Source organism: Thamnophis sirtalis, unplaced genomic scaffold (genome assembly GCF_051295495.1).
Source record: "Thamnophis sirtalis isolate CommonGarterSnake01/CBP01778 unplaced genomic scaffold, rThaSir2_p1.2 scaffold_8, whole genome shotgun sequence".
NCBI lineage: Eukaryota > Metazoa > Chordata > Lepidosauria > Squamata > Natricidae > Thamnophis > Thamnophis sirtalis.
This window is the reverse complement of record NW_028261388.1, coordinates 53,708,140-53,725,851: the sequence shown is the minus strand read 5'-3', so window position 1 is coordinate 53,725,851 and position 17,712 is coordinate 53,708,140. Positions and strand designations below refer to the sequence as shown.

The 17,712-nt window shown below is 41.2% G+C and overlaps 1 protein-coding gene across 1 annotated transcript in view; it reads left to right on the top strand.

Annotated features, from left to right (window-relative positions):
• Positions 1 to 17,712, top strand: part of DSCAM (DS cell adhesion molecule) — a 370,319-nt gene that overhangs the window by 265,567 nt on the left and 87,040 nt on the right. The window contains exons 14-15 of the mRNA XM_087721673.1: positions 2,019 to 2,147; positions 12,979 to 13,146. Of these exons, the coding sequence (XP_087577799.1) occupies positions 2,019 to 2,147; positions 12,979 to 13,146 (297 nt within the window). The remainder of the gene's footprint in view (positions 1 to 2,018; positions 2,148 to 12,978; positions 13,147 to 17,712) is intronic.

Sequence of the window (17,712 nt, the reverse complement as noted above, 5' to 3'; positions counted from 1 at the left end):
AGCTTTCAACATTTATGGGGACTTAGAGATATAATACTGGGACTGATCAAACTTTATTAGTAATTGGTTTTATTGGTGTTTATAGAAAATTAAAATATTGGAATTATGGTGGAACATTGAGCAATATCTAAAATATTAAATATTAGTGATTCAGCAGGGATCAACAAATACTTTCTATGAAGAAATGCTATTGATGTTTAAATATATTTATGGAGAAAGTGATAAAGAATCATAAAGAGAGAATTGTATTGTTTAAAGATGAAGATGTTAAGGGAGAAGAATGCCAATAAATGAGGTGTGGGGGAATAAGCACAAATTTGGAAATTTGTAGGAAGCCAGTAGGACTTGCTTCTATCCAATATTCATAGAAGTATGCTGGTGATCTTAATTAGGTAATTTTAGTCTTGCTAGTGATCTTAATTAGGTAATTTAGGTTTGCTGTAACCTAAACAAAAACTGCCTGATTTCAATTATGAAGAAGAAATAGTGCAATTTTTTAAAAGACAGTATGCTTTAAATGAAATACATCAATATATATTCTGAATCCAAATAGTCAGTATGTACCTAACCAGATTTCCTTAACTATACTTCTCACTAAGGAAAGGAACCATCATCAGACAGGAATGGGTAGATTCTAGAATACCTTAAGTATGTCTTATTAAATGCCATATCCAATCAAAAATCAGGCACACAACTACATATCATACTTACTCTTACATAGAAGATCCCATATCCAACTAGGATTCACAGTAAACTGGGATTCTAATTCGCATTTACAATAAATATAATTGTTATCCCTGAAACAAAAGCTTAGGGGCTTTTTTTAATTTAAACATTTTAGCTGAAACAACTATGCATTATGGAGGAACTGCTGGTTCTTCTTTATATTCTAGTATAGAATATTCACTGTTATATACTTCATTAGATATCCGTATATTTATAAATTAAATACACATAAAATGCAGACACCTAAACCCAAAATCAGAATATTTGCTTATGCATCATTCAATGTAGATCCATGGTCTCAAGCCCCAGGTTGTGGACGGGTATCGGTCCATGGCCTGTTAGGAGCCAAAGCTGCACAAATGGTGGGTGAGCAAGTGAAGCTTCATCTGCTATCTGCATATGTGAGCCCCACCCAGCCATCCACGGAAGACAATTTTCTTCCAAAACTGGTGTCTAGTGCCAGAAAGTTTGGGGGCCATGGGTGTAGATAATTTTAATACAGAATTTTATTCTTTTTACTTATTTGCAAGACTGTTTAATTTTGTATAGTGTGGTTAGCTACTACATTTTAGTTCACTTTGTACAAACATATTTAAAGATACTTACTCCCTTCTCTTCCTTCCCCCTCCCCTTCCCCCTACCTCCATACATTTCAAACACAAACTGAGAGGGCCATCCCAAGACTATTGACCTTCTAAAGACTGCAACATGGTAGCCCCTCTATGTACCATAGCCAGATTGGTCATAGTTGAGTCTTTCTTCAGTACTCATGTCATAAGAGTGTCTCTGCCATCTGAGAATGGCAGGACAGCTGAAGAGAACACAATAGATACCTGTGTATTTCCTTAGACTATGTTCTACCATCTTGCTTCCACCTGCCAGAATTTAATCCTTAAATGACTGTTCTCTCTTTCCCAGTTGATAGTGTTGCACTAACACATGCATAATAAGAAATGTAGAAGTAGAGAGAGTCAGTTTTAATAGTACTGCTATCTTAATTTACTTAAGTTTACAGTACGGAAAATCAACATCATATGAATTTTGTAGGCAACAGCAGTTCTGGGGAGAGAACTGGTAGAAGTTTTAGTATAACAACTTTATACATATTAGATTTTTAAATAAGATAATGAGAAAAATATATTTCTAAATTTATGGAAAGGGACAAATGAATATAAAATTCAGTGAGTGAAGAAAATGGTAAAATAGTTTAGTGTTGATGTACCGTATATTTTGTGTCATTGTAAGTGGTGATTCTTTCTCTTAATTAAAGCAGAATTTGTCTGTTTGTCCAGAACCTCCAGATCCTCCAGAAATAGAAATTCGAGAAGTGAGAGCACGTAGCATTGCCCTAAGATGGACTATGGGATTTGATGGAAATAGTCCAATCACAGGCTATGATATAGAATGCAAAAACAAGTCTGGTAAGATATTCTATGAAATCCATCCTACAGCTTTGCAACATTTCCTGCTTTTCTATTAGGATGGATGGATATGATTTGAGGATGATCTTGCTTTTGCTCCATGAGCTTGAGCAGGGATTTTAATGAAATGTGCCAAATATATAATAATTTTTATTTATGTATTTTTATTTATATGTAGTATTTTTTCTCAACTATGAGGAGTCGATTTTATCTTAGCTGATGATGTCTCTAATATTAAGAATAAGTGTCTGAGTTTATTTATTTTATTCTTCCTTCCCATAAATTTAACCTTTTATGCAGATTGGTTTCAATTACAGCTTGAAGACTGAAGAATTATTGTCTTTATTAATAAAGATGTCTAAGCAGAAAGCATTATTAGAGAAACATAGAAAGGCAGCTTATTCTGTCAGACACTTGTTTCCTGGCATTTGTAATAACTAGTGACCTCCCCCAAGTCAGCAAAGCCAAAACAACATTTAATTTGCCCTAACATCATTGATGATAAAAGTAAACTTGGTGGCCCTGCTTTACACTGCTTTCTTTATGCTGCTGGGACACCAGACTCATGCCTATGACTCCTCTTCTTCCACCATGTGCTATCCATTCCAGGTTACCAACATCTGATCATAATAAGCAAGAGGTTAAGAGTTCCTCTTACCTTGTTTTTAAAAATGCATCCAATCAGATTAAATTTGGTTACATTTGAAGGAAATGGTTAAACAGATACATCAAAGTACATTTTCACAAGAAACTAAAATTTCTGACCATGCAGATAGCTGCTGGAAACGTGATTAGAATTCAGTAATCCTAGGCAAAGGTTAACAACTAGCAGGATCCCATTTATACTTTTGAGCTACAAGATTTGTAATTGGATAATTGGATCTCTTTTTTGTGACTTCATTTCCACAGCCTCACTTGGACGCTGCAGATCAGCCTGCAACTAGTAATGGTGGCAAATCAGATATTGAGACAATAATCAATATCATTGAATTATTTCTTTTATAAATGTCTTCAGATAGAAAAGATCTTTCTCTAGCAGCTAAAGTGAACATCAATTTACTGAACAAGACTTTTTAATACTCTTACCTCTATTAGCAACAGAAAGGGAGTTAAAGTTGTTTAAGGTGACAATAACTTTATCTAGAGGACAGAGGGGGAAAGGATTAAGCCTTAGGCACTTGCAGGGAGAATATTTTCCCTTTCGTCTCTTGCATAAATTTTATTTTAACTTAGCTTCTTTGGAAGAGGCATTGTTTTCCACTTAGTAGCATGAAATTTAGAACCCAGTTTTGAAGATTTGTTTTTAATATCTCCAGATAACAGCATTCTCATTTTAAACAATTTCAAGCTTACCAGTAATTTATTACCGGTAATTCTTGTATAGTGAGTTACACATGTTTATCAAGTAACACATATTAGAATTTATATAATGGTTTTTTTTATATGGCCCTGGGCATATAAATGCTGGTGTAGTATAAATGAAAAACATCACCTTTGTGGTTCTTTTTTCCTAATAAATTATGGCAAAAGGGTGTTTAGAAGAATTCTGGTACAACTGAGCTGATGAAATTAGTGAGGTAGAGTCCTTAATTATGCTTGGAAAGGTGACAGGGCCAAGGGAAAGAGGTCTGTCATTATGAGCCATAATCATGATGGCCTTCTCCAGTCTTGCATTTTCCTAATGTACTGCAATACCTCTTGCCAGATAAATTTAGAATTCTGAAAGTAACAACTGTAGAGAAGGTGCAGAGGTCAAGAAGACTGTCACATTTGTATTTGAGAAATATAAGACATATTTTTATTCCCAAAAGCACCGAGTCAACCTACTAGTTTTGCAGAGGACAGAATGATTGAAAGGTTGGCAGAAATGGAAAACTATCAATTTACCTTTAAATATATTTTCTTCAATTTTCTCCAAACTAATGAAAATGAAAACTTTTGGAGGATTTTTCCTTTCATTCCTCCTTAATTTAAATTTTCTCTAAAGATGGTCAGAATGATTTTGTTGTTGATGATGATGATGACATTGACCATTTAGTTAATTTAGAATGCAGCAATGCAGGTAATTATGAACGTATCTCATTATGCACATATTACATCAAACTCCATGATTTGCACTGGTTTCCAGTAGGCTTGTAGATAAAATTCCATGCTCTGGTTATCATCTTTATAGCCCTACATGGCATAGGATCAGGTTACTTGACTTTCTTCTTCCAAGAATATCTGCCTGCCTCCCACACTTCCACAGAGAGAGCCTGCTATAGGTTCATTCTTTTAAATCTTGTTATCTTAGGATCTCTAGAAGGTGTATCTTTTCTATGGTAGCCCATGTTTTCTGGAACAATCTGCCTCCCAATATATGGTATGCTGTTCATCTTTAGGAAAGCCATTAAGACCTGGTTCTCCCCCGCATCCCCCAAGCCTAAGGGATCAGTTTTGCCTGTTCTACTGTATTGTTGGTTGCCATTTTATATTTGTATTTTCTTAAAATCCTCCAGTGATATTTATATAGGAACCTGAATTTATGTTTCATGGAGAACAAACTTAACATAACTTTTAAAGTAACTAGACAGTCCATGAACCCTTGGGCTATCTTCTCAAACACATTTCTTTATGATGCCTCAATGCCTTCAACAATAGCAGAACTTACAATTATTGCCTTCACTGGAAAAGTTGAGATACATTTAGAGATATATCTGGCTTGAAAATAGCCCATGGAAAACTATATAGCATAGTCAAACATCAGCACAGGATATGTTATATAACATTTTGTATTATGTCATAAACTGTTTTATGTTAATATAATCTTATAAGATCAAATTTGTCAAATTTCAGTTCAATGGGAGTCATGGGTCCTGAATCCAGACATATTCTGTAAGTTAGCTGAGGTACCTTGACCCAAAAATTGTTATCTTGCAATATATCACTTTACCCAGTCAAAAATAAGAGTTTTAATAATGCATATAAAGGCTGTAGATGCTGAAGGATTTTAGCACAGTGTGTGTGAGATCTCTAACCATTCATTGTAGTCTGCTGTTAATTTTATATAGACAACAACTAGATTCTGAATATATCTATTGAAGAGCTGCCCATTCACTCTGTTCTAGATGCTATAGACTAAATCTATTATTTTTATTTTTATTTATTTATTTCGTCAAGCATGTATTAAACAACATATATATGTATAAACATGATTTTGGATACATGAAATGGATATGAATAAAAAGAAACATTAGGACAGGGACGATAGGTGCGTTGATGCCCTTCTGCACTCTCCTTACAAACCTCTTAGGAATGGGGTGAGGTCTTTATCTTTTTTTTCTTATCACTGCAGTAGTAGTTAAGGGCAAATCCTATAGAAATCCCTATAGCCGTGATGGTGAACCTATGGCACGCATGCCAGAGGTGGCACTCAGAGCCCCTCTCAGTGGGCACTCATGCCATCGCCAGCTGCTCTTCTCCTTTCCAGCTGGTCTTCACAGGCCCTGAAATGCTGGAAAACAGTTTGAAAGCAGCCAAAAACAGCCAAAAATTGCCTGAAAACAGCTTGAAAACTGTCTGAAAAATAATCAAACATTGGGCTGTTTTTTGGGCTGTTTTCTGGGTTGTTTTCCGGCCATTTGTCGGCTTTGGGAGGGGGGGCATTTTTGGGGAGTTTTCAGGCCAAAAATGGCCAGAAAAACACCCAAAAAACAGGCATGCGTGCACCGGCCAGCTGGTCTTTGGGTTTCCAGTGCCCCAGCGTGCACACATGCACATGCGGTCCAGTTTGGGCACTCAGTGCCAAAAAGGTTCACCATCATTGTCCTATAGCATCTTTATGTGTAGAGGCTCATGAAAACAATAGAGGACTTGACAGAAGATACTGATTAGGACAAGCTGCTGAACAAGTTATGTGTGAATATTACTATTCACATTCTCTTGCTTTCATTTCTGTACAGCTGCTGATTCCTCAAGCAACTGTTCACAACCCTTTGTGCTCAGCCTTCACATCTGCAAGATTCTGTTCATTTCCTGCTTACACTGAAGCAGAGAAAGAGATTTGTACAAACTTGAGAAAATAACAATATAGTCGGGGTTTAATTCTAGGGCTGCTATGAAGTTGATCAGTCCCTCTCCCTTCTTAGGCACTTTCCCCCATTTCCTGCTCAGTTAGAGTCAGAAACAAGAATTTGATGCCATGGAATTTGATATCCAATTTTCCAGATTCCATATGTCCTTCTAATCAAACAATAAACTATTTTGGCACTTTAAATTCTAAGAGGGTGTGACAGCTCCCTATAAAAGGGCTGCTGCCAGACTGAACCTTCGCTGGATTGTACATAGTTGACTTGTGCTAATAAAGAGCTGTTTGTTACTGTGAAGCAGGGACGTGCAGTCACTAGAGGCAAGGGAGGCGGAGTCTCCCCAGTCTCCTGAGAGAAAGAAAAGAGTTTTAAATATTTTTTTTAAATGAATTAAAGCCAGGATAGTTGCTACCAGATTTCAAGTCACAGTGGCTTGGTGTCTGCTCTCAGTGTTAACTAGGAGGAGGCGAGAGAATTCGGAGCCTCTTTTGCTTAAGGAATTTTTCGCCTTTTAAAAGTTAAGGCGGAGTTAAAAAACAAAAGATTTAATATGCAAAAGAGGCACTGATTCTCCCGCCTCCTGATCTGGGAGCAGCGAATCATGTCTTGCACTTGAGCGACTGCGCAAGTGCAAGGGTGATTCTGGAGAGGTTTTTCTTTGACCACTAGCCGCCATTTCTTCAGCAGCCAGCCCAGCACCGAGCGGGGAGGACGACGAAGCGGAGGAGGAGAAGAGCGGTGAGCCCTTGTCTGGTGGGGGTGGGTGGCTGGCTGGCTGGGAGAAGAGCGGTGAGTCCCTCCCCAGCCAGCCAGCACTCACCCCCACCCGACCTGCTTCCTGCTTGGCCGGCCGGCTGGCCGGCACAAAGACTCACCGCTCTTCTTCTCCCAGCCAGCCAGCCACCCACCCCCACCCGACCTGCTCCCTGCCTGGCTGGCCAGCCGGCACAAAGACAAACCGCTCTTCTCCTCCCAGCCAGCCAGCCACCCGACCTGCTCCCAAGAATGTCAGCGGGGACGGAGGAGGCGGGGGGTGAGGCGGCAGAGTGCGGCAGCGGCGAGAAGCAACGTCCCCGCCGCTGTCTTACACAGTGGCGGGGACGTTGCTTCTCGCCGCTGCCGCGCTCTGCCGCCTCGCCCCCCGCCTCCTCCGTCCCCGCTGACATTCTTGGGAGCAGGTCGGGTGGCTGGCTGGCTGGGAGGAGAAGAGTGGTTTGTCTTTGTGCCAGCTGGCCGGCCAGGCAGGGAGCAGGTCGGGTGGGAGTGGGTGGCTGGCTGGCTGGGGAGGGACTCACCGCTCTTGCCTCACCAACGGTATCCTTCACCGCACGTCACTGCTGTGAAGCCTGAGTGTGCTTCATTCACCCGATCCAACACTGGTGATGAAGATGGGATTGGAAGGCAACTAGGCAGAGAAAAAGAGCACAACAATCCAGCAAGTCAATCCAGCCCGGAGCACGGCGTGGCATCAAGCAGCCATCTTTGAGCGGCAAATTCAAATGCACTCAGGAACACAAGATGACAATGCATGCCCCACCGACTCTGTACAACCCAGTCACCAAACATTGGGAATCCTACATGATGAGATTAGATTGCTTCCTCAAAGCCAACGACCTCATGGACCTTTCTGAAGGCCGAAAAAAGAATATGTTCCTGAGCTACTACGTATCAGAGGTGTTCGAGATGGTGAAGGATTTGTCCGAGCCAATGCCACTCCAATCGGTCACTTAGTCGGTTCTACAACAGACACTGAGGACACACTATGCTCCCAGACCATCTAAATATGCCTAGAGGCACAAATTTAACATCCGTAACCAAAAAGAAGGGAAATCCATCAACGAATACGTTGTGGCGCTCAGAAAGGCCACAGAGTATTGCGAGTTTAGAGATCTTGATGAACTACTACTTGACCACATCATATGCGGTGTTAGGGACATTGGCCTGCAGAGGAGGTTATTAGCAAAAACTAATTTTACTCTCCAAATTGCCCTAGACGAAGCCAGGGCTACTGAGTCTTCAATTAAATCAATGGAAATCCTGCAGCGCCAAAATATTCCAAAGAGCATGCGGAAGAGCGCAGGCGTGCATCGCGAGACCACAGAGTCTGAAGGCTCGGAGAGCGAAGATGACAGCTACCACATGCGCAGTGATCGCACCAAGCCGGCGTGAAAATTTGAACTGTGTTTCCCGCCTTGCGCCGGCTGCGGAGGAAACCACCTCAAAACACATTGCCGTTTCCACAATGCCATCTGTCAACGCTGCGAATGCAAGGGGCACATCACCAAGGTCTGCAGAAGCAATCGCCCCGCTACAACCTGGAAGCCCAGAAGCATACCTAACCGCCAGCAGAGGCCCAACCAAGGGGCATGGCAGCTGCCACCACGGTGAACAAAAGGCGACACCAGAGTCACCTACCACACCTCCATTGGCCAAATCCGCACAAAGCGGACAAAAAAGCTGAAAATCACAGTCCTCATTGAGGACTCTCCATGCAATATGGAGATTGACACAGGGTCATCCTTGACCATAATGTATTGGGCAGCGCTCAAACAGGCTATCCCTAGCCTTAAAAAGTATCAGTTGCGGGTTCCAGACATCCGCCTTCGTGACTACCAGAGGAACCGAGTCTCCATCGTGGGCCAGGGGACTTTCCGGGTTAGGTTCAAGACCTTCTGCAGCAAGCTACCAGTGACGGTAGTCAACGGAGACCTACAGAACCTCCTGGGGCTTGACTGGTTCGAAGCCCTGGGCTTAGAAGTGACCAGAATCAACACCATATGAGACGAAAGCACTGAGGAATTCCTTAAGAAATTCGAGGACATCTTAAGTACCGGTCTAGGTAAGTATGAGGGGACTCCAACATCTTTTAACTTGGACCCCAGTGTAGCTACCAACAGGCTAAAACCCAGGAGAGTACCTTTCGCTCTCTGCCCTAAAATTGATTTAGAACTAGACAAATTGATTGGCCAGGGAATCCTAGAGCCGGTAGATCACTCACACTGGGAGACCCCTATAGTGATACCTGTCAAACCTGATGGGTCTGTCCGCATCTGCGCGGATTACAAGTGCACGATAAACAAAGCTTTGAAGCAAAGCACTTCTCCTGTACCCATTGTACAGCATTTACTGCACTCATTAGGCCCTGGAAAAGTTTTTGCAAAATTAGATATGGCGCAGGCATACCAGCAGTTGCCTGTAGATGGCACCACGGCGGAGACCCAATCCGTCATGACGCACAGGGGTGCATTCAAATGCACCTGCCTTCAATTTGGAGTTAGTATCGTCTATGGACTTTTCCAAAGCATCATGGAACGGCTTTTGCAGGGGGTTCCAGGAGTCATCCCCTATTTTGACGACATATTGGTATCAGCTACAAATACAATTATTTAAAAGATTGGGAACTGCTCTGGCCAGAATCAGAGACAAAGGCCTCCACCTCAAAAAAGAAATGCCAAATTAGTGTGCCAAGGGTTGAATTCCTAGGGTACCTCATCGACAGCTCTGGGATTCACCCGACCAACAAAAAAATTAAGGCAATCAGACCAAACTGCAGGCGTTCCTCGGGCTCCTTAACTTCTACAGTGCTTTTCTCAAGCAGAAAGCCATGGTTGCTGTGTCTTTGCATCGGCTTCTCAGCAAACACGTCAAGTGGTTCTGGGGCAGAGCTGAAGCATCTGCATTTGCCACGGTGAAGAAACTGCTGTCAGTGGACACGTTTTTGGTCCAATATAGCCAGACTCTGCCACTTGTCCTAACGTGTGACGCTTCCCCATTTGGTGTTGGAGCCGTCCTCAGCCACCGCATGCCCAATGGAACTGAGGCGCCCATTGCCTACTACTCATGAACATTGTCTGCTACTGAGTGGAACTATAGCCAACTGGACTGTGAGGCTCTGGCTGCAGTCACCAGCGTGAAATGGTTCCATGAGTACATCTACAGCTGTGTCTTTGAACTCATCATGGATCACAAACCATTGCTGGGATTGCTGGCTGGGGACCGGCCTACCCCTGTTTCTTTGTCACTGCGAATGACCAGATGGACAATCTTCCTCGCAGCCTACAGTTATCACCTTGTCCATCGACTTGGCTCTACCTTGGGGCATGCCAACACCTTGAGTCAATGCCCACTGCCTGAACTGCTTGCAGCCCTACCCTCGAGACACCAATCCTCCTCATTGACTGTCTTGAGGCTGGTCCCATCTCATCTTGTGACGTCGCCCGCCTCGCAGCAAAAGACTCTACATTCCGACAGGTTTTGAACTGGGTGTGGAGGGGGTGGCCCAAGAGTCCTGTGGGGTCTGAATTTAAAATGTTTTACTGCAAATGTGATGAACTGTCAGTAATAAATGATTGTTTACTGTGGGGGGACCAGGTCGTTGTTCCACCCAAACTGCGCATTGCAGTATTAGAGGCTTTGCACGTAGGGCATCCTGGAATTGTCAGGATGAAATCTTTGGCCAGGAGTTATGTGTAGTGGCCTAACATGGACAGGGTGATAGAAGAATGGGTGGCTACCTGCACACCATGCCAGGAGTCCAGACAGCTCCCCCAGAGGTGTCTGCTAAGGAGTGGGAGCAACTTCAAGCACCATGGTCTAGGGTGCACATAGATTTTGCTGGCCCTGTTCATGGCCATATCTTTATGGTAGTTGTGGATGCCTACTCGAAATGGCAGGAAGTAGTCCTCATGACCTCTACCATGGCAGAAGCTTCTGTCATCAAGGCACTACAGAGACTTTTCTCCACTCACGACCTGCCCGATGTTTTGGTCTCCGACAATGGGCCCCAATTTATGGCCATGCAATTCGAGACCTATTTAGCAGCACAGGGAATCAGACATGCCCTGGTCACTCCATTCCATCCGGCTTCCAATGGTCAGATGGAGAGAATGGTGAGATCTGCAAAAGAAGCCCTATCCAGGATGGGCCTGGGAGATTGGCAAACACGGGTTGATCAATTCCTCTTCATACAGCACATCACACCAAGTGCTACCACTGGTAGAAGCCTTTCCGAGCTTCTAATGGGTTGCTGGCTAAGGTCCCACTTAAACCGGCTACACCCAATCTGCTCTGCCGCATCGCCCCCAGATTCGACTGGCAAAATAAGAAACATTAGCATAGGGGATCAAGTTTACGCCCACAACTACGCTGAGGGAACTCTTTGGATTCCTGCCACAATAATAGGCATCACCAGACCTCGGTCTTACCTATTAGAGCTCGAGGACAGTCGAAATTGGAGACGGCACATTGACCAACACCGTGGCCGCATCTCCAACTCCAATCTTAGGCAACCAGAGGTAATTCCTGCACGAGTTAGCCAAAGCCCTACACAAAAGGAGCACAAATTCACTCCTTCCACAGATAACTCAATCCTGAAGGTACTGGGGCACTTATCTGTAATTGTTGCATCCCGCAGCGAGTTCCGAGCGAACTGGCTCCAGAAACTCCAGCCGCGGCCTGTGAGAAGTTCCAGGAGCTTCCACCAGGTGAAGCCACGGAGACAACAGGTCCACCCGACCTGACTGAAGAACCCCCACCAACTGAACTGCGCAGGTCTGGGCGAGCCACCAAAAAGCCCGCCTACCTGCGTGACTACGTTACAAGTCGGTTGAGCCCATCTAAGAGGGGAGGGGTGTTAGATACCAGAAACATTGGTAATGGTTTACACCAAGGTCCTCTGTTCCGGCGGGAACAAAGATTCAATCTGATTGGTCGAAGGGTCTGACAGCTCCCTATAAAAGGGCTGTTGTCAGACTGAACCTTTGCTGGATTGTACATAGTTGACTTGTGCTAATAAAGAGCTGCTTGTTACTCTGAAGCCTGAGTGTGCCTTCATTCACCCGATCCAACAAAGGGTTAATGATTGTTCATAGAAAAATGGTTTCCCATTTTTTTTATTTTGTATTTGTTACTGTTTATCCTCAGTATTGAGTAGATAGAGGAGCAGTTGAGACTCCATCCTGTTCTGACTGGCAAGATAACTATTGGCCATTAGCAGACACCTACACTTCACTAACCATTCCCTTTCTGTTATTAGAACAACTGTTACATGTCTTAGCCAACTAACTAAAAAGTTGGAAGTCATCAAGTTGTGAAAGGCTGGTGTACTGCATGAACTTGCCTATTTTTTCAAAACAATTTATACCAAAGAGAACTATAGTGCATAAAAAGTCTATAGTGCAAAAAAGAATCTCCAACTAATATCTGTTCTAAGCATTTTCTTTAATATCTTTCCTATTTATGTTCTTTTAGCACTTTGAGGGAATATGAATGTTAAAAATGATGTGTATAAATACTGACCTGATCAAAGTCTTATCTAACTTAGAGTAAATATAATGAAATATTACCAGTGTTATCAGTCTTTGAAATGTTTGACTTCAGTGGTGGGTTTCTACCAGTTTGCACCCGTTCTCCCGAACCAGAGCTATCAAGTAGAGAGCGAACCGGTTCTTTGTTGCTTTGAAATTGGGCCCTACCGCCCACCCCTGAGTTATACCTACCTTTATTTCAGCTTCTGAAGCCCAGTTGATCAGGGGCATCAAGACTGAATTGCCGTTCCGCAGCTGTTTTCCTTGCTTTCTGAGCAAGTTTCTTTTAAGTGTGCATATGCACACAGCGTGCGTCTGGTGTGACCACGCTTAGCGAACCAATAGGAAAGCCGGTAGGAACCCGCCACTGGTTGACTTGTTACATAGTTCAATATTTTAAACAAAGGAAGTTATAAATGGAAGAAAATTGACTATATTTATCACAATTTCTTTAAATAGACTCATGGGATTCTGTCCAAAGAACCAAAGATGTTTCCCCACAGCTGAATCAAGCCACCATCATTGACCTACATGCTTCTTCCACCTACAACATCCGCATGTATGCAAAAAATCGGATTGGCAAAAGTGAAGCCAGCAATGAACTTACTATCACCACTGATGAAGCAGGTACTTTCTACATAGTTATTAAACTTTGAATATTGTTAACATGCCAAATATGCCAAGGAATTCTCTACATGATGCATTATGGCAACAGAGTTCCTCAACAGCCTGATATTGATACTTTACACTTAAATTTTTGCCATTAGTTTCCCATGAGTAAATGTGTTTATTATATTTAGTACTAGTTTAAATTTAAGCTATTTTTAACCGTTTGGTCTCCAAATTGTGAAACTTTATTTTACTGGACCATAGATGAGGAGGAGATGACTATTAAATATAAAGTATATACTTGTGGACATTTATGTTCTCTATATCATGTTATTATAACAACATACAAATTACATTGTGTCATTTGTGTACTGATGACATGAAAATGAAGTCATTTGGGTAATGCTTTCATAATATAAATAAAACAAATCACTACAGATGATGTAAAAGTAAATTGAAATTACTGAATTACATATAATTAAAACAGTAATGGCACCTTAAAGGCAGAAGCATATGGCAGAATTAAATATGAGATTATTGAGTTCTTTCAACTCACTTGATCCTAAATTAAAAATGGGAGTTTGGGGGAGTGTCAATGAGTCAGCCAACATTTGATTAGGATTTGAGGTTCAAATTCATGATTTGATTCACGTTAGTGATTCAAAATTTGAAGGCAACCTGATGTACACTGTTTTGAAAAGTAAATTAATATAATATTTAATTTAAAGGCTAAGCTGAAAGGATCAAAATGCTTGCACTGCTTCATTTTTTGGCAGAATGGGACAAGAATAGCTGAGGGGTAGATTTTTTAATAGAGATTAACCCTGCAAACCTTCACCTGGATTTCTTCAAAGGGTTCAATCTTCAAAGACTTTTTTAAAATATTCCCTTCCACTTTATTTGAAGGCAAGCATAACATGAATGGGGAAATTGTCCAAAAGAAAATCAATAGAGAAGTTCCACTAAAGGATTGTAAATGTGATACCCTTTAAAAATATAATATTAACAAGCTGTTTAAAAACAAACTTACTGTTTGTTTTACTGAAATATAAATTTGTTGACATGGTTCATTCAGAGTGATCTTTTGGAGGGGAATATCCCAACATGCTACTTGTGAAACATTTTTTAAAAGTCTGAGAACTATTTATATCATCACTATTGTAATTCTTAACAATTTAAAGAAATGTTTTGGATTACAGCTATCTAACAGCAAATATACTCTATCAGATAAACTTACACAACAAAGATGGACTACTTAGTGCAAACAAAACAGATACATAAATAATAAGAAGAGAATATTGGTGGTAGTGAGAAATAGGGGGAATATCCATTGAAAGAACTAAAGAATGCTGCACAGCAGAACATAGCAATTAACAGAGATAATAACTACATGTTAGCCCAACAAGTTGATATTTAGGGAACAATATGGATAAAAAGGAATGGATAAGGGGAAAAAAGGCAAGAGGGATAACAAAGAGCAAACAAGGTTTAAAAAGTCTATCCAGATGGTTAGCCATATACATTTGATTAATAAATTAATTAATTTGTGAAATAAATTAAAAAGCAGCAGAAAGACTCTTAATTTCTGTCTTTTTTCTCTCTTTATTTTTGTAAGCCACCCGGAGTCCTTTGGGATTGGGCGGCATATAAATGTAGTTAATTAAATTAAATTAAATTAAATCTCTTTTCTCTCTTCTTCCAAATGAACCTGCCCAAACAAATTCATACAAACAACAGACCATTGTTCCCACAAGTTGCCTATCAGGAGGATAGGCACATAGTGGCTGGGTATCATGTCAATATCAGAAAGTTTATCACACCACTCCAAGCTTCTCCCATCTTACCAACATCAGTTTGGTTTATGACTGATGGAAAACAAATCAAATATTGGAGACTTAGAAAAGTCCATCCCATCTCCAAATTGCCATTGAATCACTGTGAATTAGATAAAATACTTAATTTCATTTGGTGCCTTGGAATGATTCCATTTGACATTGTAATTCTAAGATATGATTTTGTAGAATCCGTTTCAAATTGCACTTTGAACTTTCCCATGCCACCAGCAGATGTTGCATTAAAAAAACAGTGTGTATGCTCAGCTGTAAAGTTTAATACTGACATTTGTTTTTAAAATGCATGTCATTTCCCATTGTTTTAAGAACAATGATCTTGGTATGAAAAGGGATTATGAAGCATTATTGTTGTATTTGAATAGAGTAAGATTTAAGCCGTGCTTGAATCTATTGCATGTTAAAAAAAAAATCAAGCAGACGAGAAGTGGAATTTTGTTCAATAACACTGCAAACTGCCTTGGATTGAGTTATTGTAGATCATTGATCTCTCTAGTGTTGAGATCAACATTAACAACAGGAATCTGGACTGGTAAATGAACTGCTGCCATTTTTGTTAGGTTGTTTTTCTGTAGTCTCTGAGTGTGCCTTAATTCCAGTTTACTGTTTTTTACCCTGTACTTCTAGTTTCTAAGATTTCATGTTCCCCCAATTGTGGCACTGATATGCCCCGTTTTTTATATCATGTCCAAATGACCTTGATTTCATATCATCCTCAACTTGCCATAGAGATAGCATAAAGATGCGTTTTGCTGTTTGAAATGAATGCTACTTTTCTTCCTCTAATGAAACCTTTCTTGTGGATGCAATCTAACATTCTTCATCAATGATGTGTTTGATGACATAGTCAAAGATTTGGCTTTGCCTAGTTCCTCCTGGGCAATTTAGGCTGCTGTGCTATGTCCTTTAATGGCTGGGCTGCTGTCCATGGCCATCTTAATTTGAGATGCAGGAGAATCCATACATCTGGCTTTTACAGAGGCAGCCGCCTGCATGATGCTGATTGGCATTTTGAAAATGACCAGTCAAGCATTGCCCAGCATCCTTATCTAAATGTACTTAGCACTCTTTTGAAAAAGAACTAGAATTATGTTTACAAAAAGGACTGTCTCTGTCTTGGGAGGGATAATATAAACTGAGAAAGTGAGCTGAGATATGCAAAGTTTGTTTTCTTGGTTCTGTCATCAATTAGGGCATTATAGGTTTTCTAGTTCTGCTGATATAGGGGATTTGCCTCTCCGCGCTTTTTACTGAGTTTGTTACTTGGGGCCTGGCACCATTATACTTACTCCTGTGCCATTTCATCTACTGCAGCTGCCAGCCATGGCCACACACTGTCATTTCCTTGCAACACTAATTGAGGACAGATCTCACTCATTACCAGTCCCTCTTTTGTACTTCATTAGAGAGCCAAGGTGGCGCAGTGGTTAAAAGCAGCACTGCAGGCTACTGCTAGATCAGCAGGTCAGCGGTTCAAATCTCACCGGCTCAGGGTTGACTCAGCCTTCCATCCTTCCGAGGTGGGTAAAATGAGGACCCAGATTGTTGGGGGCAATATGCTGACTCTCTGTAAACCGCTTAGAGAGACCTGAAAGGCCTATGAAGCGGTATATAAGTCTACTGCTATTGCTATTGCTATCACATCCCCATACTCCGTAGTCTGTGATTTATCAGCTGTGCTATTTTAAGATGTATTTTTACCAGCAACATTTTGTATTAATTCATCACAGCAGCCAGATGGAAACTTGAGGAGCTGGCTCTTACCCAAGAGGGAATTAGCCATCTGAAACAAGGCTTCTGGACAACAATCTGCCAGTGCAATAAGGGAGGAGAAATAAGGATGTTTCGCCTCACTGATGTCATGGAGTTGGCCCAAGGATGGGCACCTATTTGTCAGATTCACTCTTAGTTGTTCTCCACCTGTACTCTTGGCATCAATTCTGTCACTTGATTTCTGGAGTCCTCCAAAATCAAGGGCCCCTCTGAATATGAACCCAGAGAGAAAGAGGCTGCTCAGGGCTCATTTCACCAAGAACATGACCACCGTCCAATGTATTTTTTAATTATTTCTTTAAATTCTGACTGACTGACTGACTGACTGACTGACTGACTGTCTGTCTGTCTGTCTGTCTGTCTGTCTGTCTATCTATCTATCTATCTATCTATCTATCTATCTATCTATCTATCTATCTATCTATCTATCTATCTATCATCTATCTCTCCAACTCAAACAATGGGACTGTGGGTGACAAACCGTATCAGTAGCCAATCAGACCCTCATTACAGTCACCCAACAAATTGTCAATGAAATTCCTATGCCTGCCATAAACCAACTAGATCCCTAATGTATTTGGGACTGACCATTTGAAACTATGGCCCTACTGACTTAATGCATGACTGTTAATTGCAACCAGACAAGAAGTGATCTGACCATGTCAACAGAAGAATATAATATTCTCTATATCCAAATCATTTAGCAAACTGCTCCAAGGAGAAGACTAGATCTCATGACCACTTCAGTGTGTCAGAGTTGAGATCACCTGGAACAAGTCAATGATTGCAATGGAGACAGAATGTGCTGAAGAAAACAACCACGTATCACAACAGAAATAAATGTGCCAAAACCAATAACGGCTTCTGTAGAAACAATATCTTTGAGAAAAACTCAATGAAAAAATTGACAAAAATATGGTTTCACTGCTTTAGTCTCTTGCTAGCTCACCAAGGAACACAT